Here is a 26,709-nt window from a genome sequence, read left to right on the forward strand (position 1 = left end):
AATGCCTCTTTCACCTCCTCGAACCATTTGACCTTCTCTGGGACTTTCTTTTGTAGCAGACCTGTGAGGCATTTGGCACTTTCCGCAACATTCGGGATGAACTTCCAGTAGTAGCTGATAAAGCCTAGGAAAGCTTTTGTCTTACTCTGTGTCTGAAGAACCAGTACGTGTGTGATGGCTTCAGTTTTCCATGCCAGTGGGTAAACTTGTCCAATTCCTAGGGAATGCTCCAGATATTGTACTTTTTGGCCCCCTAGTAGGCACTTCTTAGGTTTAGCTATCAGCTCAGCCTTCCACAGACTTGTGAGTACTAATTGTAGTTGTTTCAAGAGAGTTTCCTAGTCTTCACTGTAACCTGTGATGTCATCTAGTTAGGAGGCAGCATAGCCATTGTGTGGGCACAGGAAGTAGTCAACCAAGTACTGGAATGTGGCAGGTGCTTCATGAAGTCCAAATGGTAGTATGGTGGAGAAGGCTGTCTAGGGATGGAAAAAGCTGTCTTCTCTTTTGCTGCAGGAGTGAGAGGTACCTACCAATATCCCTTCACAAGTCCAGCATGGATATAAACTGAGTAGCTCCCATCCTTTCAATAAGTTTATTCACCCAGGGTATCAGAAACACTTCAGCTTCAAGATCTTATTGTCCTTCCAGAAGTCAATGCAGAAGTGAAGGCAGCCATCATATTTAGGAACTAGCATGATGAGGGAAGACCCGTAGCTGTTGGATTGTTCAGTCACACTGAGCTGGAGCATCTCCTTCATCTCACCCTCCCTAGTGTGACCTTTTGCTACTGGGATCTTAGTTGCTTTTGCATTACCAAACCTGGAGATGAAATGTCATAAGTTATGTGGGTCTATCCCAGCATGCTGGAAAAGACATCCTTATTTCAGTTCACCAGCTGGTCCAAATCTGCTCTCTGGGGTTGAGGAGCTGATCACCAAAAGGAACCCGTAGTGATTCCTGGGGCCTCAAAACTGAGGCCAAAGTATTCTCCCTAAATGATTCTACAGATTGGGGAACATACTTCTTCAGAAGTTTTACGTGGAAGGTCTGAACCTTCTTCCTTCTGTCTGGCTGGACTACCTTTGTAGACTTCTGAAATAACTTTCTCTATGACCTTAGTTCAACCTCATAGAGGCCATGGCAGCGAGCTAGTAATTTGCCATTGGAGGATGGTAACAAGATCAAAATGCTATCTCCTGGCTGGAAGATTCACTGGACAGTGGATCAATTATACTCCTGAGCTTGGGTAGCTTGGACATTCTCTAAACATAGGCAGCTAGCAGCCTTCAACCATTCCTGTATCACATATTCAACCAAGTTCTGCCTTGAGTTCAGTTACTCTTCTCAGGTTTCCCAGGCCATATCTAAGATTCCTCAAGGTTTTCTCCCATACAGTAGCTCAAATGACGAGATGAATTTTGGGGAACCTCTCAGATCACAAACAAGACTATTGGTTTGTGGGTGATAGATAGAGATCCATAGGGTTTTTATTCCCAGTAAGGTGTAAACGTGATACATTATTCTGGATATGAATTGGGTTCCTGGTCTGTTAGAGCTGTTGCGATGGAGACAATCCGGTTGTGGATCCTTAGGCCGACCGACCCGAAGGAACAGTCGGTAGGCAGAACTCCCACTGGGCAATTGGAGCTTCACCTGGAAACCCGTGACTCCTCCAGAGGAGCTGTGGGAGCCCGGGTTGCTAGGACTTAGGAGTCTTCGCCCTGGAAGCCCGAGGTCCCCCCAGGAGGAGCCCGTAGGGACCCGGACCGCTGGGACTTAGGCGAGAAGGAAGAAACCCAGGAGTGGATTCCGGACAGGAGTCTGGGTGGGCGGCGAGCAAGCAGACGTTGGGTCACGAACCGGGGTCAAGGCAGGCTGAAGACAACAGGAGTCGAAGTCACGGACCGGAGTCAAGGCAGGCTGAAGACAAGCGTGGTCAAGCTATCCGAGGTCAAGGCAGGAGACAGGCAAGCGGAGTCAGGCAAAGCGGAGTCAGGCAGGAAACAGGCAATCCAGGAACGCAACTCAGAGCTACCAGAAGTAGGGAACCTCGTTGCAAGGCAAGGAAGGCTAGGAACTGCAGGGCTAAAATAGCCCTGCAGCGTCTGACGTCAGGAAAGGGAGGAGCCGTGCTTTCCCGCGCTGGGCCCTTTAAAAACAGGGCAGAACCGCGCGTGCCTAGGGGCGGGGCTAGCTGCGGGAGGACGCCGGCGGCGAAGAGGGAGCCGGTGCATGGCGCCTGAAGGCCCTGCAGGCCGTGCAGGGTCAGAGCAGAGAGCGGGAGCTGTGGTGCAGGGTCGGAGCGGCAGAAGGGAGCTGCAGTCAGGGTCCCGAGTCCGCGGAACGCGGCGAGACTCCGGGACCGGAAGAGAAGGTAAGGCCTCGGACGCCACCGTGGCGACCGAGACCGCAACAGTACCCCCCCTCTTACGCCCCCTCCGTCGGGGACCGGGTTTTCCGGGATTGTCCAGATGGAATTGAGTTAGCAATGATTTGTCCAAAATGTTCCGAGCTGGTTCCCATGAGTCTTCCTCGGAGCCGCACCCCTCCCATGCCAGCAGGTATTCCCAGCGACGGGCATGGAAGCGAACGTCCAACACCTCTCGTACCTGATATGTATTTTCTGTAGAAGAAGATGATGATAGTGCGTCGGTGGAGGGACGGTGGAACCGGGAAAGTACCACTGGTTTCAACAAGGAGACGTGGAACACGTTATGAATGCGAAGTGAAGACGGAAGGCGAAGTCTGTAGGATAGCGTTCGTATACGCTCCGCAACTTGAAAAGGCCCGCAGTACTTGGGGGCCAACTTACGCGAACGGTTAGGGAAGTGGAGGTTCTGGGTGCTTAACCACACCTTGGTACCTGGCAGGAAAACTGGCGCTGGACGTCGATGACGGTTAGTAAACTGCTGGGCCTTTTTTGCTGCAGTGGTCAGTTTGCGTTGAATCCCCTTCCAGAGGTGATGTACTTGACGTGCTGTGGTTAAAGCCGCTGGTGATGGAATGGAAATAGGAAGCGGTATTGGAGGCCTTGGGTGACGTCCAAAGACGACCTGAAACGGAGTTTGTCCCGTGGCAGCATGGGTATGATTGTTGTATGCGAACTCAGCCCAAGGCAGAAGAGAAACCCAGTTAGTTCCTTTTTCGGAGATGAAACTACGAAGAAAGGTTTTCAGAGTGCGGTTCATGCGCTCTGTCTGGCCATTAGTCTGGGGGTGAAACGCCGTGGACAAATTTAATTGGACCCCAAATTTTTTACAAAGGGCACGCCAGAAACGGGCCGTAAACTGTGGCCCTCTGTCCGATACGATACTCTGAGGTAGTCCATGAGCCCGGAAGATGTGTAGGGTAAACAAGAGCGCGAGTTCAGGCGCAGAGGGTAGCTTAGGCAAAGGTACCAGATGAATCATTTTAGAAAAACGGTCTACTGTTACCCAAATCACCGTATTACCGTCCGACGGTGGCAGATCCACGACAAAGTCCGTGGCTATGTGGGACCATGGTTCCGCGGGAATAGGCAGTGGCTGCAAGAGCCCCCAGGGCCGACCACTAGGCGGTTTTTGCCGGGCACATACTGGACATGAATCTACATATACTCGCACATCCTGGCGAATTCGAGGCCACCAGTAATAGCGGTTAAGCAGATCGAGCGTCCTCTCCCTGCCGGCGTGACCTCCTGAAAGGGAGTCATGGGCCCATGCCAACACCCTCCTGCGGTCTTTGCGGGAAACCACCACTCGTCCTAGGGTGGAAACTGTGGTACTGGCTACCTGGATTTTAGCGGGATCAATGATGTGTTGTGGGAGGTCCTCCTCCCCCTCCTGAATCTCGAAACGGGAGAGCGCATCTGCCCGTACATTCTTCGAAGCGGGCCGATACTTCAAAATGAAATCAAAACGGTTAAAGAAAAGGGACCAGCGTGCTTGTCGGGGGTTAAGTCTTTGAGCTTGGTTGAGGAACTCCAGGTTCTTGTGATCTGTATAAATCGTGACCGGATGAAGGGAGCCCTCCAACCACTGTCTCCATTCCTCCAGCGCAAGTTTGACAGCCAACAACTCCTTATCCCCAATGCCGTAATTGCACTCGGCTGACGAGAATTTCTTGGAAAAATAGGAGCAGGGTAGGAGATGTCCGGAGGTAGAGGCTTGCGAGAGGACCGCCCCTACAGCAATGTTAGAGGCATCGACCTCAACGAAGAATGGCCGTGTGGGATCCGGGTGGCGTAAACAAGTATCCCGGAGAAACGCCTCCTTTAATTGTTCAAAAGCCTCACAAGCCTCCTTAGGCCAAAGGCGGGTGTTAGCCCCTTTCCGAGTCAACGCGGTTAAAGGTGCCACCAAGCGAGAGTATTGGGGAATAAAGTGTCTATAGAAATTAGCAAACCCCAAAAAACGTTGCAACGCTTTTAGCCCCTCAGGACGGGGCCATCTCCTGATGGCGGAGACCTTACAGGGGTCCATCCGGAAACCAGTGGATGAGACAATATACCCGAGGAAGGGTAGCGACTCTTGCTCAAAGAGACACTTTTCGAACTTTGCGTACAAATGATGGTCTCGTAAGACCTGAAGTACTTGTCTCACATGTTGCCGATGAGAGGTAAGATCCGGGGAATGTATAAGAACATCGTCCAAGTAGACGATCACGCAGGAGTGCAATAATTCTCGCAAGATCTCGTTCATCAAGTGCTGGAAAACGGCGGGAGCATTGCACAGTCCAAACGGCATGACCCGGTATTCATAATGGCCGTCCCGGGTATTGAACGCCGTCTTCCATTCATCCCCGGGACGGATATGGACCAGATTGTATGCGCCGCGGAGGTCCAGCTTCGTGAAAACTCGGGCTCCTTGAAGTCTATCCAACAATTCTGGAATGAGAGGAAGTGGGTACCGGTTCTTCTTGGTGATAGCATTGAGCCCCCGGTAATCAATGCAAGGCCGCAAGGCTCCGTCCTTTTTAGCAACAAAAAAGAAACCCGCTCCGGCGGGAGACTTTGAAGGGCGGATGAAGCCCTTAGCCAGATTCTCGGTGATGTATTCCGACATAGCCCGAGTCTCCGGCTGAGACAATGGGTATACCCGACCCCGCGGGGGAGTAGTACCTGGGAGCAACTCTATCGCACAGTCAAAAGGTCGGTGTTGTGGCAACAATTCTGCTCTTTCCTTGGAGAAGACGTCCAGAAAGTCAGCATACGGAGCCGGTAATACCGGAGAAGTGAGAGCCAGTGGAATCCGTTGTAATCCTTTCGCTTGGAGGCAGGATTGGAAACAGTCAGAACTCCACTGGGTAATCTGAAAGTCCTTCCATCGAATCACAGGAGAGTGTTTCTGGAGCCAGGGCAAACCAAGGACCACCGGGTGTACGGCTCTCTCCAACACTAGCAGCGAAATCTCCTCTGTGTGCAATAAACCTGTTTGCAAAATCAACGGCAAGGTTTCAGTGGAAATGCACCGCGACAAAGGAGTACCCTGAATAGAAGTTACCCGTAAGGCCGGGGTCCTGGATCGTGTAGGCAGATTCAGCTGTTGCACCAGATCCTTAGTAATGAAGTTGCCTCCTGCCCCGGAGTCGACTAGGGCTTGCGTGAGGAAGGAACCACCAGGATACTCCAAGGTTACCGGTATGGTACATTGAGGAGCAGGGCTAAGGCAGCCTAGGGGACACTCCTCCCTTACACCTAGGCGCGGGAGTTTTCCGCTCGTTCCTTACACTGTGCTAGGTAGTGGCCCTTACCGCCACAGTACAGGCACAGCCTCAAGTCGCGACGTCGCTGCCTTTCTTCGGGTGATAATGACGAGCGGCCCAGTTGCATGGGCTCGTCAGGGGAAGTTGTTGGTGCAGGTGCAGTTCCCCGTGACCCCGAATTTGAGATCCTGGGAGTCACGGACGTCAAGCGTCGGAAAGGGCGCCCCTCCTTCGCCCTCTGCTGCAAACGCCGATCAATTCGGCCTGCTAAATCAATAAGGGAACTCAGAGTCTCTGGCAGATCCCGAGCCGCTAGCTCGTCCTTAATACGACCGGCTAATCCCTCCAGGAACATGCCCCGGAGAGCCTCATCCTGCCAGCCTACCTCGTGGGCGAGCGTGCGGAATTCCAGGGCGTAGTCCGCCAGAGTCCGCGTTCCTTGCCGGAGCTGGAGTAACTCTGAGGTAGCGGATGCCTGTCGTGCTGGTTCATCAAAAGCCGCTTTGAACTCCTCCACAAAACGATTCAAATTCCCCAGCGCTGGATCATTGTTCTCCCACATGGGAGAAGCCCAGTTCAGGGCCCTTCCGTCCAAAAGGGAAAAAATGTACGCCACCTTGGTGCCATCTGTAGGAAACTGGTTAGGCAGAAGGGCAAAGCGCACATAGCATTGGTTTAAGAACCCTCGACACGCCTTGACATCCCCGGCGTAGCGAGAGGGTGCTGGAAGCTGTGTAGTGGACTGGAGGGTTACCAGTGGTGCAGGAGCAGGTGCTGGTACCGGAACAGGTGCGGGTGGCTCAGCATCCATGCGAGCGGCCAGCCGCTCTACCGTTGCAGCCAGGGAATCCAGGACCTGCTGTTGCTGTACTAGCCGCTGGGCCAAACCCGGAATGGCCTGTAGCCCGGCGAGGTCTGCCGGATCCATGGCCTTGCAAACTGTTGCGATGGAGACAATCCGGTTGTGGATCCTTAGGCCGACCGACCCGAAGGAACAGTCGGTAGGCAGAACTCCCACTGGGCAATTGGAGCTTCACCTGGAAACCCGTGACTCCTCCAGAGGAGCTGTGGGAGCCCGGGTTGCTAGGACTTAGGAGTCTTCGCCCTGGAAGCCCGAGGTCCCCCCAGGAGGAGCCCGTAGGGACCCGGACCGCTGGGACTTAGGCGAGAAGGAAGAAACCCAGGAGTGGATTCCGGACAGGAGTCTGGGCGGGCGGCGAGCAAGCAGACGTTGGGTCACGAACCGGGGTCAAGGCAGGCTGAAGACAACAGGAGTCGAAGTCACGGACCGGGGTCGAGGCAGGCTGAAGACAACAGGAGTCGAAGTCACGGACCGGAGTCAAGGCAGGCTGAAGACAACAGGAGTCGAAGTCACGGACCGGAGTCAAGGCAGGCTGAAGACAAGCGTGGTCAAGCTATCCGAGGTCAAGGCAGGAGACAGGCAAGCGGAGTCAGGCAAAGCGGAGTCAGGCAGGAAACAGGCAATCCAGGAACGCAACTCAGAGCTACCAGAAGTAGGGAACCTCGTTGCAAGGCAAGGAAGGCTAGGAACTGCAGGGCTAAAATAGCCCTGCAGCGTCTGACGTCAGGAAAGGGAGGAGCCGTGCTTTCCCGCGCTGGGCCCTTTAAAAACAGGGCAGAACCGCGCGCGCGTGCCTAGGGGCGGGGCTAGCTGCGGGAGGACGCCGGCGGCGAAGAGGGAGCCGGTGCATGGCGCCTGAAGGCCCTGCAGGCCGTGCAGGGTCAGAGCAGAGAGCGGGAGCTGTGGTGCAGGGTCGGAGCGGCAGAAGGGAGCTGCAGTCAGGGTCCCGAGTCCGCGGAACGCGGCGAGACTCCGGGACCGGAAGAGAAGGTAAGGCCTCGGACGCCACCGTGGCGACCGAGACCGCAACAAGAGCCTCCTTGTGCAATGCAACCCATGAGAAGTCCTCCATCAAGACAGTACTATCTTGGACTCCATATTTCAAAGGAGTACAGTCTCTGGATACTGAGTTGCTTAGTCCAGGATGACTAGGATATAATTCCATGAACAGACCTCTTTAATGATCTCATCAGGTCCATAGTGATCCTTGTGAAGGGAGTCCCTATGCGGAGCATTGGAGCCATGAGGGGTTCAAACCTCTGCTGTTTTGGTTACCTGGCATGTAGGATAGAATTGACAGTAGTCCTGGATTTGTCTATACAAATCAGGCCAATAGAAAATTGGACCAGGATTTTCTCTCTAGTCTTCTCTTTCTCTGTGTGGCCCCCTAGGAGGTGGCTGTAGGCTGTTTGCAGAACTTGTTGGCAGTAAGGCCAGGACACCAGAGGATGCTCATAGGGTTCACCCACTAGATTCACTTTGGCTACTCAATACACTAAATTTTTCTGTATTCTGGCCTCCCCATCTACCTTCTGAATATGATCCCGGGCATATTGGAGTGACTCAGCTTCACTCTGAGCACATGTAATGTTTCCAGGATTACCCTCCCTGCCCCATTCTAGGGGAGCAACTAAGGGCTCCTGGAGTACTTAGGGATTATCCTCTATCCTGGGAATCCTATTTACAGTAGCCTGCAGGTGCCTGGAATAGGTGAGCTTCTCCTGATGGCATTGCTGTTGGGGTTTGGGTATCTTAGGCTCCCTGCTATATAAGATAGAAACATAGAAATGACGGCAGAAGAAGACCAAATGGCCCATCCAGTCTGCCCAGCAAGCTTCCCTCATTTCTTCTCCCATACTTATCTGTTTCTCTTAGCTCTTGGTTCTAATTCCCTTCCACCCCCGCCATTAATGTAGAGAGCGGTGATAGAGCTGCATCCAAGTGAAATATCTAGCTTGATTAGTTAGAGGTAGTAGGGGTAGTAACCGCCGCAATAAGCAAGCTACACCCATGCTTATTTGTTTTTACCCAGATTATGTTATACAGCCCTTATTGGTTGTTTATCTTCTCCCCTGCCGTTGAAGCAGGGAGCTATGCTGGATATGCGTGAGGTATCAGTTTTTTTCTTCTCCCCTGCCGTTGAAGCAGAGAGCTATGCTGGATATGCATCGAAAGTGAAGTATCAGGCACATTTGGTTTGGGGTAGTAACCGCCATAACAAGCCAGCTACTCCCCGCTTTGTGAGTGTGAATCCTTTTTTCTTCTCCCCTGCCGTTGAAGTTATGCTGGATATGCGTGAAGTATCAGTTTTTCTTTTCCCCTGCCGTTGAAGCAGAGAGCTATGCTGGAAATTCGTGATGTATCAGTCTTTCTCCCATGCCGTTGAAGCAGAGAGCCATGCTGGATATGCGTCGAGAGTGAAGTATCAGGTACATTTGGTTTGGGGTAGTAACCGCCGTAACAAGCCAGCTACTCCCCGCTTTGTGAGTGCGAACCCTTTTTTCTTCTCCCCTGCCGTTTAGGCAGAGAGCTCTGCTGGATGTGTGAAGTAACAGTTTTTCTTTTCCCCTGCTGTTGAAGCAGAGAACTATGCTGGATATGCATTGAAAGTGAAGTATAAGAATGGAGTGATCAAGCTAGTTGAAAGGCATCAGGAATAGAGGAAGGTGGAGGTAGTAATTTGGATATTTGGTTTGGGGTAGTAACCGCCATAACAAGCCAGCTACTCCCGTCTTTGTGAGTGCAAATCCTTTTTTCCACATTTCCTCTTGCTGTTGAAGCTTAGAGTGATGTTGGAGTCACAGTAACCATGTGTATGTTTATTGACTAAGGGTATTATCTCCAGGCAGTAGCCATCATTCTGGCGAGTCACCCACTCTTCATTGGGAATGACTTAGGGAATGACTTAGGGAATGATTTAGGGAATGACTCCTTATTGTTGGCTGAAATGGCTGGTTCAATCGTAAGCCAGGCCCAGAGAGTCCCAAAGGCCAGGAGATCACATCCAATGATGACTGGGTATGGAAACCATGAGACTACTCTCACTTCTAGGAAGGTCTGTCTGGCCAGGGTCTTCAATAAGACTTTGATGGTGAAGTATTATAGAAACATAGAAATGACATCAGAAGAAGACCAAACGGCCCATTCAGTCTGCCCAGCAAGCTTTCGCACTTTTTTCTCTCACATACTTATCTGTTTCTCTTGGCTCTTAGTAACCTTTTTTTATTCTATTTCCCTTCCACCCCCACCATTAATGTAGAGAGCAGTGTTGGAACCGCATCTAAGAGAAATAGTTTAATTTAGTTAGGGGTATTAACCACCACAATAAGCAAGCTACACCCATGCTTATCTGTTTATTCAGACTGTGTAATTCAGTGCTTGTTGATTGTTGCCTGAATATAGATCCACCTTTCTTCATTCCCCCCTGCCATTGAAACAGAGAGCCATGCTGGCTATATAGTGAAAGTGAAATATCAGACTTGCTCCCCTGCCGTTGAAGCAGAGGACTATGCTGGATATGCGTGAAGTGTCAAACTTCCTCCCCTGCCATTGAAGCAGAGAGCTATGCTGGCTTTGCATTGAAAGTGAAATATCAGACTTGCTCCCCTGCCGTTGAAGCAGAGGGCTATGCTGGATATGCGTGAATTGTCAAATTTCCTCCCCTGCCGTTGAAGCAGAGAGCTATGCTGGATATGTGTGAAGTGTTAAACTTCCTCCCCTGCCATTGAAGCAGAGAGCTATGCTGGATATGTGTGAAGTGTCAAACTTCCTCCCCTGCCGTTGAAGCAGAGAGTTGTGCTGGATTTGCATTGAAAGTGAAGTATCAGGTATTTTTTGGTTTGGGATAGTAACCGCCGTAACAAGCAAGCTACTCCCCTGCTTTTATGTGGTTGCAAATCCTTTTTTCCACATTTCCTCTTGCCGTTGAAGCATAGAGCAATGTTGGAATCGCATTATTGAATAAGGATATTCATCTCCAGGTAGTAACCATCATTCCCTCAAGCCACCCCCATGCCTCTTCTCTTCATTCACATCCTCTAGACTTTATGGATCCACAGTATTTATCCCACGCCCCTTTGAAATCCTTCACAGTTTTGGTCTTCACCACTTTCTCCGGAAGGGTGTTCCAGGCATCCACCACCCTCTCCGTGAAGAAATACTTCCTGACATTGGTTCTGAGTCTTCCTCCCTGGAGTTTTAAATCGTGACCCCTGGTTCTGCTGATTTTTTTTTAAATGGAAAAGGTTTGTCGTTGTCTTTGAATCATTAAAACCTTTCAAGTATCTGAAAGTCTGCATCATATCACCCCTACTCCTCCTTTCCTCCAGGGTGTACATATTTAGATTCTTCAATCTCTTCTCATAAGTCATTCGATGAGGAAACTCACTCCAAGATGACATTTGGACAATGTTCTCTCCACCTAGCTTGTTGTTGCCCAGGTAGAGTGTCCATCAAGCTAGGTGGAGAGAACATTGCCCAAATCTCATCTTGGAGTGAGTTTCTTCACTCCGAAGGCCATCAAATCGTCACAAGAGACCACTGTTCTGTTCGTACGTCTCATGTTGAATGTGAAAGTGGCCCCCCAACCCCCTACACTAATACCTAAACCCCACCTCGAGTTACTAGGTGGGCCTACCATAGGGATACAAATACCTGTCTAGGGAAGAGACACTATAGCAAGTCTCTCTCTCTCTCTCTCTCTCTCTCTCTCTCTCTCTCTCTCTCTCTCTCTCTCTCTCTCTCTCTCTCTCTCTCCGGAAACATTGTGAACCGCGATAAACCTTTACCGGCCTCTAGCGCACAACGGCACACGATAACTCTTTCCTACTGTACATATACTCCACCAAATTTTATAATGTTTAAGAAAGGGATTTTCATGCTTTTCTGACAGTCAGAAACAGTTTTCTCACCCAGACTTTGCGGAATATACCTGTTATAACATAAACACTTATTCTCAAAGTATCTAATATTAAATGTCTCATAAGCATATCTTTATTCATTTATATCAAGCATGCATAAGTAGCAACACAACTAAGCAATATGCAGTATCTTCAGTACCCAAGTGTCTCCCAGGATGAAAGGGATGCAATGCCAGTGAAAAGACAGAGATTAAAAAAAAGCAAAGAAAACAAATTGAAAGTAATAATTAATTCTTAGGTTTAACTTGAGAAATATAAACAGATAGAATCACCTATCAGATTTTTCTGTTATTTCATCTTAAACAATGCATCTTCATGTGCGTCTTCATGGTTAGCTTCCCTGATTTCTCTTAGCATTTCAGGTGGACCACTATACTCTTACGCAACAACCATGGGATTTCTACCCAAAAAGATTTTACTGTGCATTTAGTCTCTTGTTTGATCTTTATCCCGGACATAATGTGCCACCCCCACCAAGTTTATCCTCCCTATCATTGCAATATTATTTGTACTTTAGTATAGCACAATCCCATTGATTATCCTCCTTCCACTAGTTCTCTGAGATGCCAATTACATCTATCTTATCATTCACTGCTATACACTCTAACTCTCCCATCTTACTTCTTAGACTTCTGGCATTGGCATACAGACATTTTAAAGTGTGGTTTTTGTTTATATTAACAACCTCCTTTTCAGTTGATAGGGGTAATTTGGAATCCTTTAGTTCATGTGATTCTTTATCCGAGGACAAGCAGGATGTTAGTCCTCACAACCTGGGTGACATAATCAGAAGGAGCCTCGACACGGAAAACTTATGTCAGAGTTTCTAGAACTTTGACTTGGCACACTGAGCATGCCCAGAGTGCCCTATACCATGTGTCCACCCAGGGTCCCTCTCCAGTCTCTCTATTTCTGTGGAGCTGTAAGCATTGCAGTGTGAGTGAGCTCACTTTAGTTTTTTGGCCTTTTTGTAGAACTTTTTTCTCACTTTCCACGGCTTTTTCTTCATGGTGTTCGACTAGTCAGGATTTTCAACTCTTCTGGTAAGTTTCCTTTCACGATGGATTCACCTGCTTGGTTGTGCCTTGATGCCCGCCGCCATCGATTTTGATTTTGCAGCCATTTTATTTCATCCCATCATGGCCATGTTTGGTTCTCAGCGATGTCCCCGGTGCCTGAGAACCATGTCCATTACGGACCCCAATTAGATATGTGTCCTCTGCCTAGGGGCATTTCTTGACGTCCAGCGTTATCGCTTATGCGCACAAATTACCCCCGAAGGGACATTGTATTTGGCTCGTAAGATGGCACAGCTCTTCAGGTCGAAGAACACAAAGCCATCGGCAGTATCGGCATCGATGGACTTCGGAGTCACACCGATGGACACCGTGCCATTGACATCGACAGAGCCATCGGAGCCGTCAATGGATAGGGTTGCTGGAGACCAACCACCATTGATTTCTTCCAGGCCGAGGATGCTGGGTTCCTCATCATTGGCACCAGGGAAGGACTAGGCCAAGCATCAAGGGAAGCCAAAGAAGCATTGGCACCTGATGCTTGGTGCCAGCCACGGGGATGAATCAGCTCATGCTGCAATGCCCCTGAAGTGACCCCGTGGCGACGAGTGCCTGTCCTCCATCGGTGCCAGGGGCCTGCAACGGTCTTCACCGTCGTGATGCCAGTCACCAGTTCGCCTCGCGAGTCCGAAGAGGATCTGACCACCCCTCCTCCTTCCCAGTCGGTTTTGGCATTGGCATCTTTCGAGGAAGAACTCATGATGAGTCCAGCTGGCAGTGGAACGGTCATTGCAGGGCATCGCTCCTATGGCACCGGCGGCACTGGAGCTGGTGCCATCCATCCTGGAATTGCTGCTGGGGAAGTTCAATGCGCACATCTGTGCATTATCGACCCAGGTGGCATCAGTTCCCAGGACAGCAGCCTGGTTCCACTCTGGTTAAGGTGGAGCCCATCCTTTCAGAAAAGACACTTCCTTGCCCAAAAGGTTGCCCAGTTGTTTACAAAACTGAATCCCTCTTCCCTGCACCATTGTCCACAGTACTCCAAATGAGGTCTCGCCAAAGACTTATATAGAGGCAATGTCACCTCCCCTTTCCTGTTGATTATTCCTCTTTCTATGCACCCAAGCATTCTTCTTGCTTTTGTCATTACCTTATCTACCAAATTGGCCACATTAAGATCATTATATATGATCATCCCTAGATCAGCTTGGTGTCACCTAGCTAACCTTTGATGTATGACAACTAAGCCAGTCTTTCAACTGTCATGATTGTTTGAAAAAAAACATTTTAATTACAAATAAATGTATCATGCAAAATTTTATATGGGGAATTTGCAATCTAGTCAAGACAAGCAGATAAGAAAATAGGTTATAAGAAATGCATTTAATTAAAAAAAAAACCAACCCAAAAATGGTTAAATTCAACAAGTCTATGATCAGGAAGAGCCAGGATTTAAGATTTAAATGCAGCCATAAAACGATGGGTTTTAGGTGGGATTTGACCCTAGCTGATCTCTCTTTCTTTTCATTTTTTTGCAACTAGAAATCTTTTGTGCTTATCCCATGCTTTCTTGAATTCCATTGCTGTTGTTACTGCTACCGCCTCCACTGGGAGGTCATTACATAGATCTACTACCCTTTACTTAAAGAAATATTTTCTGAGATGTTACTCCTGAGTCCACTGTCCTGTGACCTCTAGTTTTTAAACTTCTTTTCCACTGAATATGTTTTTTTTTTCCTATGTGTTATTTAAGCCTTTGAGGCATTTGAATGTCTCTGTCCTTTATCCTCGCTTTCTTTCCTCCAGAGTACACAGATTTAGATCTTTAAGTTTCATTCACTGGGCCTTTGGTGCAGACTCTGGACCGACCACCTGTACTTTCTCTATATCCTTTCAGAGGCATGGCCTGGATTTAAACTTCAATTTTGTGCACAAATACATGTGCAGGCGTGCACCAGGGTCCCCTGCCATGTAATTTTACTTCTACTATGGATGGTGTGTAAATCATACAATAAAAAAAACTAAACAGATCAGCGGGGTTTTAAGGGTCATGGCTGTCGGAGGGGGAGGAACGAGGGCTATTAAACTAGGGAGGTTTGGAAGTCCTATTCCTTAACTGGCGATCTGGGAATGAACTGGGAAAACAGGCAATGACGTCAGCACGTGTGTCTTTTAACATTTTCACTCTTACATGGTAGAAACGGGATTTGCATGCACAAGTATGTGTCCACTTAAAATTGCACGTACATGTACGCGCAGTCAGGCTATTTTATAACATGCACACATATAAAACGGATGTTATAAAATGGCCATGTCCCTGCGACGTGCGCAGGGACATGGCCATTGGGTGCAACATGGCGTGTGGGTGCGACGTGCGCATGTGCACCCACACGCCTGTTTAAAAGTTACTGTCCATGTTTGCTACCATTGCTGCAAACTTAACTGCAACTTAGAATAATCAATCGCTAGGATAGTTGGAAGTGGATATAAAAAAGGAAAAATCCCCAAGTAGTTGTGAATGAAGGATCATGGCCCTAGATCACAGCCCTAGTCCAGCGTGAGCTGGAAGGACAAAGGAGTAGAAAAAAACTGCTGGGTCAAAAGAAGAGTGAAGCACAGAGCTGGCAAGAAAGCAGTATTTTGTAAATGATTTTAAGTTTGTAGACTGATTTACACAATTAATATTCTGAAAAATGCCTATTTTTTATTTGCATTTTTTACACTACTTTATTTTGTGGTAGTTTTTGCTATTGCTTGCCAAAAAGAAAAAAAAGTATGGACTGCTAATTTTAATATCTTTATTCTTCATTTCAGGGTAAGATGGTGAAAGGAATGGGTGGTGCCATGGATTTGGTAGCCAGTGCAGGAACTAAAGTGGTTGTTACGATGGAGCACTCAGCCAGAGTGAGTGTTTGCACTTTACTTTTGTTCTAAGTGATTTTGGTGATATATAATTGTGTGCTGTCGTAATACAGATTACCGTATTTTTCGCTCCATAAGACGCACTTTTTTTCCCCCAAAGGTGGGGGGAAAATGTATGTGCGTCTTATGGAGCGAATATAAAAAAAAAACCAAACAAAAATCTAACAAACCCCCCCCCCCCCCGACTCCCCCAAGACCTGCCGACTTAATTTCCTACAACCCCCCACCCTCCTGACCCCCCCAAGACCTGACAAACGTCCCTGGTGGTCCAGCGGGGGTCCGGGAATGATCTCCTGGGTGTGGGCCGTCGGCTGCCAGTAAACAAAATGGCGCCGACGGCCCTATGCCCTTCACTATGTCACTGAGACCAACCGCTGCTATTGGTCGGTCTCAGTGACATAGTGAGGGCATAGGGCTGTCGGCGCCATTTTGTTTACTGGCAGCCGACGGCCCTATGCCCACACTATGTCACTGAGACCGACCGCTGCTATTGGTCGGTCTCAGTGACATAGTGAGGGCATAGGGCTGTCGGCGCCATTTTGTTTACTGGCAGCCGACGGCTCACGCCCAGGAGATCGTTCCCGGACCGCTTCTGGACCCCCGCTGGACCACCAGGGACGTTTGGCAGGTCTTGGGGGGGTCAGGAGGGTGGGGGGTTGCAGGAAATTAATTCGGCAGGTCTTGGGGGGGTCAGGAGGGTGGGGGGTTACAGGAAATTAATTCGGCAGGTCTTGGGGGGTCAGGGGGGTGGAGGTTGTTAATTTAAAGGGTTGGGATGGGGGGGGGGGTTTGGGGGTTCCCAGAGAAAGAAAAGTTTTCTGATCTGGGGAGTGGACCGAAATGGCCCTCCCCAGACCCGAAAACAAAATGGGGAGAAAAAAAAAAGCTATGCACTCCCCTAATTTGCTCCATAAGACGCCCAGACGCAGAGCCGGTTTAGCACAATTTTTTTTTTTTTAAATTTTCCCCCTCTGAATCCTAGGTGCGTCTTATGGTCAGGTGCGTTATGGAGCGAAAAATACGGTAGTTCTTTATTTCACTTGAAAGATGGCATGCAGCAGGTGTAATAACACTTTACTACTAGTTTTACTATTACTGCTACTAATCATTTCTAAAGCACCATTAAATGTATGCAGCACTGTACTGCTACACATAAGGAACAGACCTTGCTTCATGAAACTTATAGTCTAATCAAGACAAACATATGACAAACAAGTTTATGGGAAGTACATTTATTGCTCAGAAGTAGTTAGGATTAAAAATAGATTCTAAAAGGTGAGTTTTTAAACTGGATTTGAATACAGAAAGGGAGCATGATGCACCGACTCTGGAAGTCTCTTCCAGTCATATGACAAAGCAAGGTGGAAAGAGTAGAGTTGGGAGTTGCTGGTGGAAGAGAAGTCCCAAAAAAGAACTTTCTGGAGTTAACAAGCAAGAGTGTAGGGTATTAGAAGAAATGATAGATAACGGGAGCTGCAGACTGAATGCATTTGTAGATAAAATGTTTGAACTGTATGTAGAAGCAGATAGAGAGCCAATATAGGGGTGTATCTACAAAGCTGTGCTAAGTATTTACCACTCAGTAAATGCCTTAACACAACAATAAAATGCATTATTTTACCAGTAATATTACAAAAATCATAATACAGAACATCATTTTACCCCTAATATTACAAAAATTGAATTGTGTTTTGCATTGCTGCTGATTGTTTGATTCCAAGATCTGCTTATACTGTAAGGTGTTGTGGGCATACTAAATATGGAAAGATCACTGTATGTTCTATGTCCCAATTCCTTAAACATTTTTTTAACCCATTTAGTGGATCTGATAAATTTTAGCAAATTTAAAAACACAACATGTTATAGATGATTTAGTCAAATTTATACACCATGTTTGGGTTTTTTGCTAGGTGGAACATTTAGAAAAGTGGGCTAAAAGATACCATTGTAAGGGCAGCATAGCTTTGTTAAAAAAGTAAGCAAAAATAAGGGCGGGGGAAGACTAATATGATACAAGGGGTCTCGGAAAAGGACAACAGGAAAAACATCTGGAAAGGCTGAGAAAAGCAGGGACAATAGTATAGCAAATGTACAAATAGAGGAAAAAATAGCTAATGTCGTAAAGCAAGGTGATAACTGTTTTTAATATATGTTAGTGAAAGGAGGAATTGCAAGGGGATTGTGAGGCAAAGGTAAAAGAAAGGACTGTGTAGGATGACCAGGAACAAATAGAAAATATTGAACAAATACTTACTACTCAGTTCTCCATGAAGAAAGTATTGGTGAAGAATCACAGAATGATGGCAGAAGTACAAATGGTAGCATGGTAGATAAGTCCTGTGGCAGAGCAAACTAAAAGTGGCAAGACAGTAGGGCCAGATGGCTACATCTTAGTATATTAAATGAGCTTAGTCTCTAGCAGCCTCACTGACACTTCTGTTTACTTATTCTTTAGCACATTGTTTCCCCAACCCTCTCCTGGAGACACACCTAACTAGCTGGGCTTTCAGGTTACCCATAATGAAATGATGATATATATATAGCCTGGGTCTCCAATGTAGGCAAATCTAACTCATGCATATTCATTGTGGCAATCCTGAAAACCCGACTAGCTAGGTGTGCCTCCAGGAGAGGGCTGGGAAACACTGCTTTAGAGACAGAAATGGTTCAGAGTCTGCACCATAAATCCCTTGCAGTGAGGGAGAGGGGTATAAAATAAATTAATTTACCTCAAAGGGTACATAATACACAAAAGGAAAACATTTTTCACTGGAAAGGAAGATCTAGAACATGAGATATGAGGCTGAAAAGAAGTAGATTGAATTGTGACATACTGAAATATTTTTCTTGGAAAGTGTGCCTATCCATGGAACAGCCATAGTAGTGAGGCAAAAACAGTATCAAAATTCAAGAAAGCTTAGATGAGCACAAAGGAAGTCTAGGTAAAGCCAGAAATGAAATTGATCTTGCAGTATTGCAAGAGTCAAAAAACTGGACAGACTTCTTTGTTATCTGTTGTTCCCTGTACGTACCTGGATCAGTCCAGACAGTGGGTTATGTCCCCAATCCAGCAGATGGAGTCAGCACAAGCTTTCAGGGGGCGTATCCATATATACTACTACCCCCTCTGCAGGAGTTCAGTATCTTCTGACTCCAGCAGATGCGAGTAGGGTATCCTGGGATTCTCCCATTGCTATAGGTTTTTCCCTGTGTTTTTCTTTCTGATTTTCGCTTTGGCTTCTGCCTACTTGTCTTGTTTTGGATCAAGTTGTTGTATTTAAAAAAAAAAAAAAAAAGTTTCTCTTTTAGAGAGCTGTTTTTCTCTTACCCTCTGTGTCCTCTCTCTTGCCTGTGCTGCGTTTTGGACGGGGTAAGTTTTGGATTTGCTGTGTTTCTTTTCCTTTGCAGCTCTCCAACCTCCGGTGCCTCGCGGATGCCGGTGGAGCCGGCCTCTCCGCGCTGAATTTCTTGCCGGCGGCCATTTTGCAGCTCCTTAGGGGCTGCTGTGGCAGGCAGGAAGGACGGTTTCGGCGGGTTGTGCGGCCAGGAGGGCCCCCCCGCGGCACTTGGAGCTTCATCCGGCGGGCAGTGCAGGCCGACCGGGCCCCCCCGCGGCGCCGTTTTTCAGGCAGGGAGCACGTTTTCGGCGGGTTGTGCGGCCAGGAGGGCCCCCCCGCGGCACTTGGAGATTCATCCGGCGGGCAGTGCAGGCCGACCGGGCCCCCCCGCGGTGCCGTTTTTCGCTCTCTCGTGGCCCCCCCGAGGCTCAAGGCTTAATTGAGGCTGTTTTTCGATGCCGTTTCTGCTGCCACGCGCTTCCGATGCCGCGGCCGTCGCGCTGCTCAGCCTGCGGGGACGCTCGGTGCCTTCCCGGGAGGAGGGCACCTCGCAGTCCCTCGCCGATTTTGCCTTCCTTTCCAGTTTGCCCGGGCAGCGTAGGCCGGCCCCTCCCCCATTCCTGGCGGGAACGGCGGCCATCTTACACACACAGCGCCCTGAGGGAACTCAGGGAGCGCTGGAGGATAGGGATGCGGTTACGGCTTCCCACCGACCCTGGTACCGGAACCGGGTCCGCCGGGGCAGGGTACCACGGCCTCTCCTTCGTCCGGGGCCCCCTCGGGCAGGCCGGGGTTTTCCCCGGAATTTATTCTGCGGCATATTTGCAGGGGCTGGACGCACCTGCGGGGCCTCCCCCGGCTACGGCTCCTCGGATGGCGACTGCTTCTCAGGCCCCCCCCGTCTTGGCGGGCGTGGGGGCCCCCACCCCCGTCCGGGCGCGACCTCCCCCCCGGGGCCGGGGGGAGCGGTGCCAGGCCCGGCGGCTTCTGACCCTGATGTTGCGGCCATGGACCAGGCGGACTCCACGCCGGAAGGGAATGACCCGCGCCCGCTTCGCCTCTTCCGGACGGAAGAGCTAGACGACCTTATCCCGCTGATTATCCAGGAGCTGGATCTGGGTCCGCCGCCGGATCCGCCCGCGCCTGTAGCGCCTGCGGTTGTCACCTCGTCAAAGAAGGGGGATCCGGTCCTGGCGGCTCCTCGGCCGAGGGCCCGGGCTTTCCCATCCTCGACCGGCCCATGGAAAAGTTGTATCCACTGCCGGAAGTTTCCTGGATCTAGGCACTAAAGGTGGACTCCGCGGTGTCGGCGGTCACGAAGAGGACGACGATCCCAGTGACGGGAGGCGCGGTCCTGCGGGATACGCACGATCGCAAGTTGGAAGTTTTACTCAAAAGGGTCTTCGAGGTCTCCACGCTGGGTATGCAAGCAGTGATGTGCAGTTCCCTTGCCCAGCGGGCAAGCCTCCTCTGGGTGCAGCAACTCCTCACCTCCCAGGCCCTTCCTCCCGAGGAGGCCGCCCCGGCGGATAGGCTGGAAGCAGCGGTGTCGTACGGGGTAGATGCCTCGTACGACCTGTTTCGGGTGCTGGCACGATCCATGGCTTCGGTGGTAGCGGCCAGATGTTTGCTGTGGCTTCGCAACTGGGCGGCGGATACGTCCTCCAAGTCAAGTCGGGGCTCCCTGCCTGTCAGGGGTAAGTTCCTCTTTGGGGAGGATTTGGATCAGATCATCAAGTCCCTGGGGGGAAAGGCGGTTCATCGTCTGCCAGAGGACAGATACCGGTCTTCTAGGGCGTTTTTCTTCGTCCCGGACCAGAGCCAGGGCTCAACGACGCTACAGGAACTACAGTCCGGCGGCCTCCAGGCCCTCCGCCCCCAGGTCTCAGCCCTGGTCGCGCTCCTTTCGCGGGCGCCGGCCCGCCCGCTCCAGCCCCGGGACGGGACCTCCCTTTCCCCAGTCCTCGCAATGATGTCAGGCTCGCCCACTCCGCCGTTCCCAGACTTGGGGGTCGGCTGGCGTTGTTCGACAAGGAGTGGGCGCACATCGCCTCATACCAGTGGGTCCTGGACACCATAGGACGCGGCTACGCTTTGGAGTTTGTCCGCGCTCCGCAGGGACGGTTCATCTTCTCCCCCTGCGGATCGGGTCCCAAGCGATGGGCGGTGCAGTTAAGGCTGGACAGGCGTCAGGAGATAGGCGCTATTGCGCCCGTGCCCTTCTGAGAGGTGGACTTGGGCCATTATTCAATTTACTTTGTGGTGCCAAAGAAGGACGGTTCCTACCGGCCCATCCTGGATCTCAGGGAGGCCAACAAGTCCCTCCGGGTGGTCCGGTTCCGCATGGAAACACTGCGGTCTGTGATCGCGGCGGTGCACCGGGGGGAGTTCCTAGCCTCCTTGGATCTGACGGAGGGCTACCTGCACATTCCCGTCCACCGGGAACATCAGCGTACTCTCAGGGTCAAGATTCTGGACCAGCATTTCCAATTCATAGCCCTCCCGTTCGGGTTGGCGACGGCTCCGCGCACTTTTGCCAGGATCACGGTAGGGGTGGCGGCTGCCCTTCGGAAGGAAGGCATTCTAGTCCATCCTTATCTGGACGATTGGCTCGTTCGAGCGAAGTCTTTCCGCCACGGACAGGCAGCGGTGGCCGGGGTAGTACAGTTCCTGCAGTCCCTGGAATGGGTGGTGAATTTTCTCCATGAGCTCCCTCGTGCCCTCGCAGCGCTTGGACTTTTGGGGGCGACCTTCGACACCCGTCTCAGCTCCTGGGGGTGATGGGCTCCACCATCGACATGGTCCCTTGGGCGTTTGCGCGCCTCCTACCTCTACAGAGAGCTCTTCTCTCCTGTTGCAAACCGCTCTCGCAGGACTACCAGGTGATTCCCCCTCTGCCGCAAGCGGCCAGGAACAGTCTGAGCTGGTGGTTGGATCCGGCGAATCTGGCTCGCGGCGTGTCCCTCGATCTCCCAAATTGGGTGGTAGTTACCACCGACGCCAGTCTCGGCGGCTGGGGAACCGTGTGCGACCGCAGCTCCACGCAGGGGACGTGGTCCGAGGTGGAGTCGAAATGGTCCATCAATCGTCTGGAGACCAGAGCGGTCAGACTGGCTCTACGACACTTCCTGCCACTTCCTCGGCACCGGGAGGCCAGGATATTATCCGACAACGCAACCACCGTGGCCTATATCAACCGACGAGGAGGCACTCGCAGCCCGCAGGTCGCGCTCGAGGCAGCGATGTTGATGCTGTGGCCAGAGCGGCTTCTGGTCCGCCTGGCGGCCTCGCACATTGCAGGGGTAGACAACGTCCAGGCGGATTTCCTCGGTCGTCAACTACTGGATCCCGGGGAATGGTCACTATCCGATGATGCGATGCAACTGCTTGTCCATCGGTGGGGGACCCCCCACCTGGATCTGATGGGGTCCACGCAAAACGCCAAGGCTCCCAATTTCTTCAGTCGCCGCAGAGAGCGAGGTGCGGAGGGAGTCGATGCCCTAGTGCTCCCGGGGCCGCCCCATCTCCTTCTCTACGCTTTCCCATCGTGGCCACTGGTGGGCAGAACACTCCGCAGAATAGAGGCTCTTCAGGGGGCTGTGGTTTTCGTCGCACCAGAATGGCCCAGGCGTCCCTGGGTTGCGGACCTGCTACAGCTGGTCCTCGATGGACCCATACGACTAGGACGTTTCTCCCGCCTCTTGCAGCAGGGTCCAGTATTTTTCGAGCAGGCAGAATCCTTCTGCCTGGCAGCTTGGCTTTTGAGAGGCGCCTCCTCTGGCCCCGAGGCTACCAGGAGGCAGTAGTGTCCACGTTGTTGAGTGCGCGAAAGACGTCGACGTCGGTAGCCTATGTTCGAGTCTGGAAGGTGTTTGAAGCGTGGTGTTCCAGCCAGAACACGGGCCCAACTAAGGCTTCTGTTCCTTACATCCTTCAATTCCGACATGCGGGGGTGGACAAGGGGCTCGCCTATAATCCCCTACGGGTCCAGGTGGCCGCCCTTGGTTCGCTATTGCGCGATGGGGGCTCTCTGCGGCAGCCCCCGGACATTGTTCGTTTTTCCTCAAGGGTGTCCCACACCTGCGGCCTCCGTTGCGGGATCCTTGGCCCTCCTGGAGTCTCAACCTCGAGCCACTGAGGAGTGCAACGCTTAAGGATCTCACCCTTCAGACAGTGTTTTCTGGTGACAATCTGTTCCGCTCGTCGCATATCGGAACTGTAGGCACTCTCGTGTAGAGAACCTTATCTGCGTTTCTCCGACTTTGGAGTTTTCCTCCACGCCATTCCATCATTTCTCCCGAAGGGGGTGTCTGCGTTTTCATGTGAATCAGACGGTGGAACTGCCGTCCTTCTCGTCTTCCGAGCCGAAGTCTCTACGACTCTTGGATGTCAAGCGCACTCTGCGTCTCTATCTGGCAGCTACGAATGATTTCTGGACGTCTGACCATCTCTTCGTCTTTAGGGCTGGCCCAAGAAGGGGTCCCGGGCCTCCAAGACGACGATTGCCGGATGGCTGACGGCTGGCATTGCGGCTTCCTACATTGGGGTGGGGCGGTCTCCCTCACCCGGCATTGTCGCGCACTCTACGTGTTCTCAGGCGGCCTCCTGGGCGGAGGCTCGCTCGGTCTCTTCTCGAGAAATCTGTTGCGCAGCCACCTGGAAATCGTTATATACGTTCTCGAGGCACTATCGCCTACCTCTCGTCTCTCCAGTCTCTGGGCCTTTTGGCGAGCAGGTTCTCCGAGCAGGCCTCGCAGGACCCCACCCGATTTAGGGAAGCTTGGGTACATCCCACTGTCTGGACTGATCCAGGTACGTACAGGGAAAAGAAAATTATTATTTACCTGCTAATTTTCGTTCCTGTAGTACCATGGATCAGTCCAGACGCCCACCGCGTCTGGGTTCTCTGCCTGCTCGGCTCCTTTTCTGTGGCTGTCCTTTCTAACGTCTTCAGCTTTTACTGCTTCTCGCAGTTCCCCACAGGTTGTCTTACTGTGTAGGTTGTCTTCCTGTGTTTATAAAGCTTCCTACCCGTTGGTAGGATCTTTGCAGTTCTAGTTATTATAGTTGCTCGGCTTCGTTGCCGGTTCCTTTTTCTACTTGATCCATTAAGGGGTTCGGTTTTTCTACTCGGGCTTTGATATACTCGATACTGAACTCCTGCAGAGGGGGTAGTAGTATATATGGATACGCCCCCTCAAAGCTTGTGCTGACTCCATCTGCTGGATTGGGGACATAACCCACTGTCTGGACTGATCCATGGTACTACAGGAACGAAAATTAGCAGGTAAATAATAATTTTCTTTTATATTTTGATGGTTGATTTAAATTATGAAAAATCTGTTTTTAAATTGATGATATCTTATTCAAGGGAGCAATTTCATTAACAATCTATTTCTGTTGTTTTCAAAGTACGTTTTTAATATTTAAAAATGCAAATGCTTGTTAGTTAAAAAGCTCTCTAAAATGTATCTGTTTGAGATAGAGATTCCTTTTTTATATTTTAAATGTGATTTCTAGGAAAGCATAGGGTAACTTTTTTTTTCATTTCGAGTTTTAGTACTCTGTTTTGAACTAGAATGCGCTAAACCTTTAAAGGGTTTAGCGCATTTTAAAAGTCCAACGCGCACCAAAATCAGGATAGGTACACTTATCTGGCACAATCACGTGTCCACCCAATTTTATAAGCCACCCACATGTATGCTCAAGTATTGATGCACAAATGTCTTGCATCAGGGAAAAAGGTGGAATGTGGGCGAGGTATGGGTTTTCCGAGGCAGGGCCAAGAGATATGCGCGCAAGTAACTATGCACCTGGGCGCATGACCAGATATATTTGAGCCCAAATTTACTTCTCCTGTGAGTCATGATATCACCTGCTATGCAGCCTCACCGTGCCCTGGTCCTGCCTGTTATGATTTCTCCTCGACTGCAACTGCAGAGACCTTCAGCAACCCTCACCACCAGACTTAAGGTCCTCCTCACTGCTCTCACCACATCCAAGTCTGGCTCTCTGATCAGGCCACTCTTGTCTTGTACCTTGCTTGTGGCCTCAGGGCCTTCTGCTTTCTCACAGGACAAGCAGGATGGTAATCCTCACATATGGGTGACATCACAGAATGGAGCCCAATCACGGAACACTTTTGTCAAAGTTTCTAGAACTTTGACTGGCCCCTACTGTGATTGGGCTCCATTCTGTGATGTCACCCATATGTGAGGACTAACATCCTGCTGTCCTGTAAGAACACCTGTTATAGGTAAGCAACATTTGCTTTCTTGCTCCTTGTCTTATGGCCTAGTCTAGGCCTTGCCTTGTGGCCTCTGGGCCTGCTCTAGTTTTATATACTGCTTTGCGGCCTTCTGGCCTCTGTGTGTCTTTGGGCCTTCAGACCTATAACCTAGTGATCTACGGGCCTCCAGCCTTGCTGCCTTTGGACTTTTATGTATTTTGTTCTGTGTTGTCTTGCCTAGTCCTTGTCTGGTCCTGTCCTATCTCCCTTGTCCAGTCCTGCTCTTGCCTGGCTTTGTCCTGCCCTGCCCAGTCCAGTTCCTAGCATCCATTCCCTGCTTTGCTCCAGTATCTGTATCCTGTCCTAGTCCCTGCTCTGTATCTTGTCCAGCCTGTTCCAGTATCCGGTCCTCAGCTCCCTGCCTGCGTTAATACCCAGACCTCTACTTCCAGAATGTCTCTGTCCACTGTGCCTGCCTTGCCTCGTCCAGCCTGTCCAAGCCTTGCCTTGTCCATCCTATCCAGCCTTGTTTCAGCCTATCTGGTTCACCATGTTGTACTGCCACAGCAAATACTTCCTTGCCCCCAGAACCCAAAGGCTCAACCTGCCAGAGAGGGGGCTGGCTAGGCAGAAGACCTGCCCTTGTTGAACCCAGTGTCTTGCCTTGCAGTTCTGCACCGCTTCTGGGATGCTATACCCAGATCCCAGTAACCATGACACCATAGAAGAGGTGTAAGTCTTTTTAAAACTATTTCCAGGAATCTATTTGAGAGGTCTGGGATAACTGGGGGGAGGGCAAGTTAAAGAGCCAGGGGGGATTGGAGGACCTGGCTTTAGACTGGATGAACTGGTACAACTGGTCATGGCCTGGACCACATATCTCTTATAAAATTCCCTCATTTGCATGTCCCAAAGCCAACTTATGCTGCTGTGCGCACAGAAGCTTAAAATTAGGAGCACACATAAGCACGCTAGGGCTATTTTATAACGTGCATTTATGTGTGCGCAGAATATTATTTTGCTGCGTATCTGGCCATGCATATGTCGCCCACGCGCCTGTTTGAAAGTTATCGTTTTGTGGGTACTATTTCATTTTAATGCACACTTTTTTGAAATTTATTTATTTCATTTATAGCCTGCTGATCCACCCATCTCAACGGATAACAATTCATGTACATAGTAATCAAAACGTACTTACATCTATCCAATGCATACAAGAAACAGTATAAAAACACTATAAAAAAAAATCAAATATATAAATGGAACACAATTCAGGTCATTAATCAATGAATACATTCTTTACTGAAGAAAATAGGAATTGAATATGTGAATTGGCAACTGTGGCTCTTGCACAAAATTATTTAAATTTGAAGACCTTTTTTTTTTAACAACAAATTAAAGGAATAGCAATATGGTCAACTGTGACCCCGTTCTATAGTGTATTTATATGTTTCCAGATTTGAAGAGAAATACATTTACAACTTGACTTATTGGTGTTACATTAAATTATGGAAACATTTCATTGATTGTGTTTTTTATATTTGGACCAGTCCCCAGGAAACTGTTAAATCATGAATTAACACATTGGAAACTAATCTACAGTTTTCGGTGCATAGTCATAAATTTGAAATCTCCTTTTTAGAGATTTTAGTTTATAAAACAGATAAATAGTTGTGCATTACTATTTTCAGCAAATAATGCACTCAAAAATTTAACAAACGGTATTGAAAATGTC

At 49.8% G+C, this 26,709-nt stretch overlaps 1 protein-coding gene across 1 annotated transcript in view; it reads left to right on the top strand.

The window, feature by feature from the left end:
• The window catches only part of OXCT1 (3-oxoacid CoA-transferase 1), a 570,108-nt gene that overhangs the window by 418,987 nt on the left and 124,412 nt on the right, over nt 1-26,709 (top strand). Inside the window, exon 14 of the mRNA XM_029578060.1 lies at nt 15,300-15,389. Within this exon, the coding sequence (XP_029433920.1) occupies nt 15,300-15,389 (90 nt within the window). The remainder of the gene's footprint in view (nt 1-15,299; nt 15,390-26,709) is intronic.

This window comes from Rhinatrema bivittatum, chromosome 1 (genome assembly GCF_901001135.1).
Source record: "Rhinatrema bivittatum chromosome 1, aRhiBiv1.1, whole genome shotgun sequence".
Lineage (NCBI taxonomy): Eukaryota > Metazoa > Chordata > Amphibia > Gymnophiona > Rhinatrematidae > Rhinatrema > Rhinatrema bivittatum.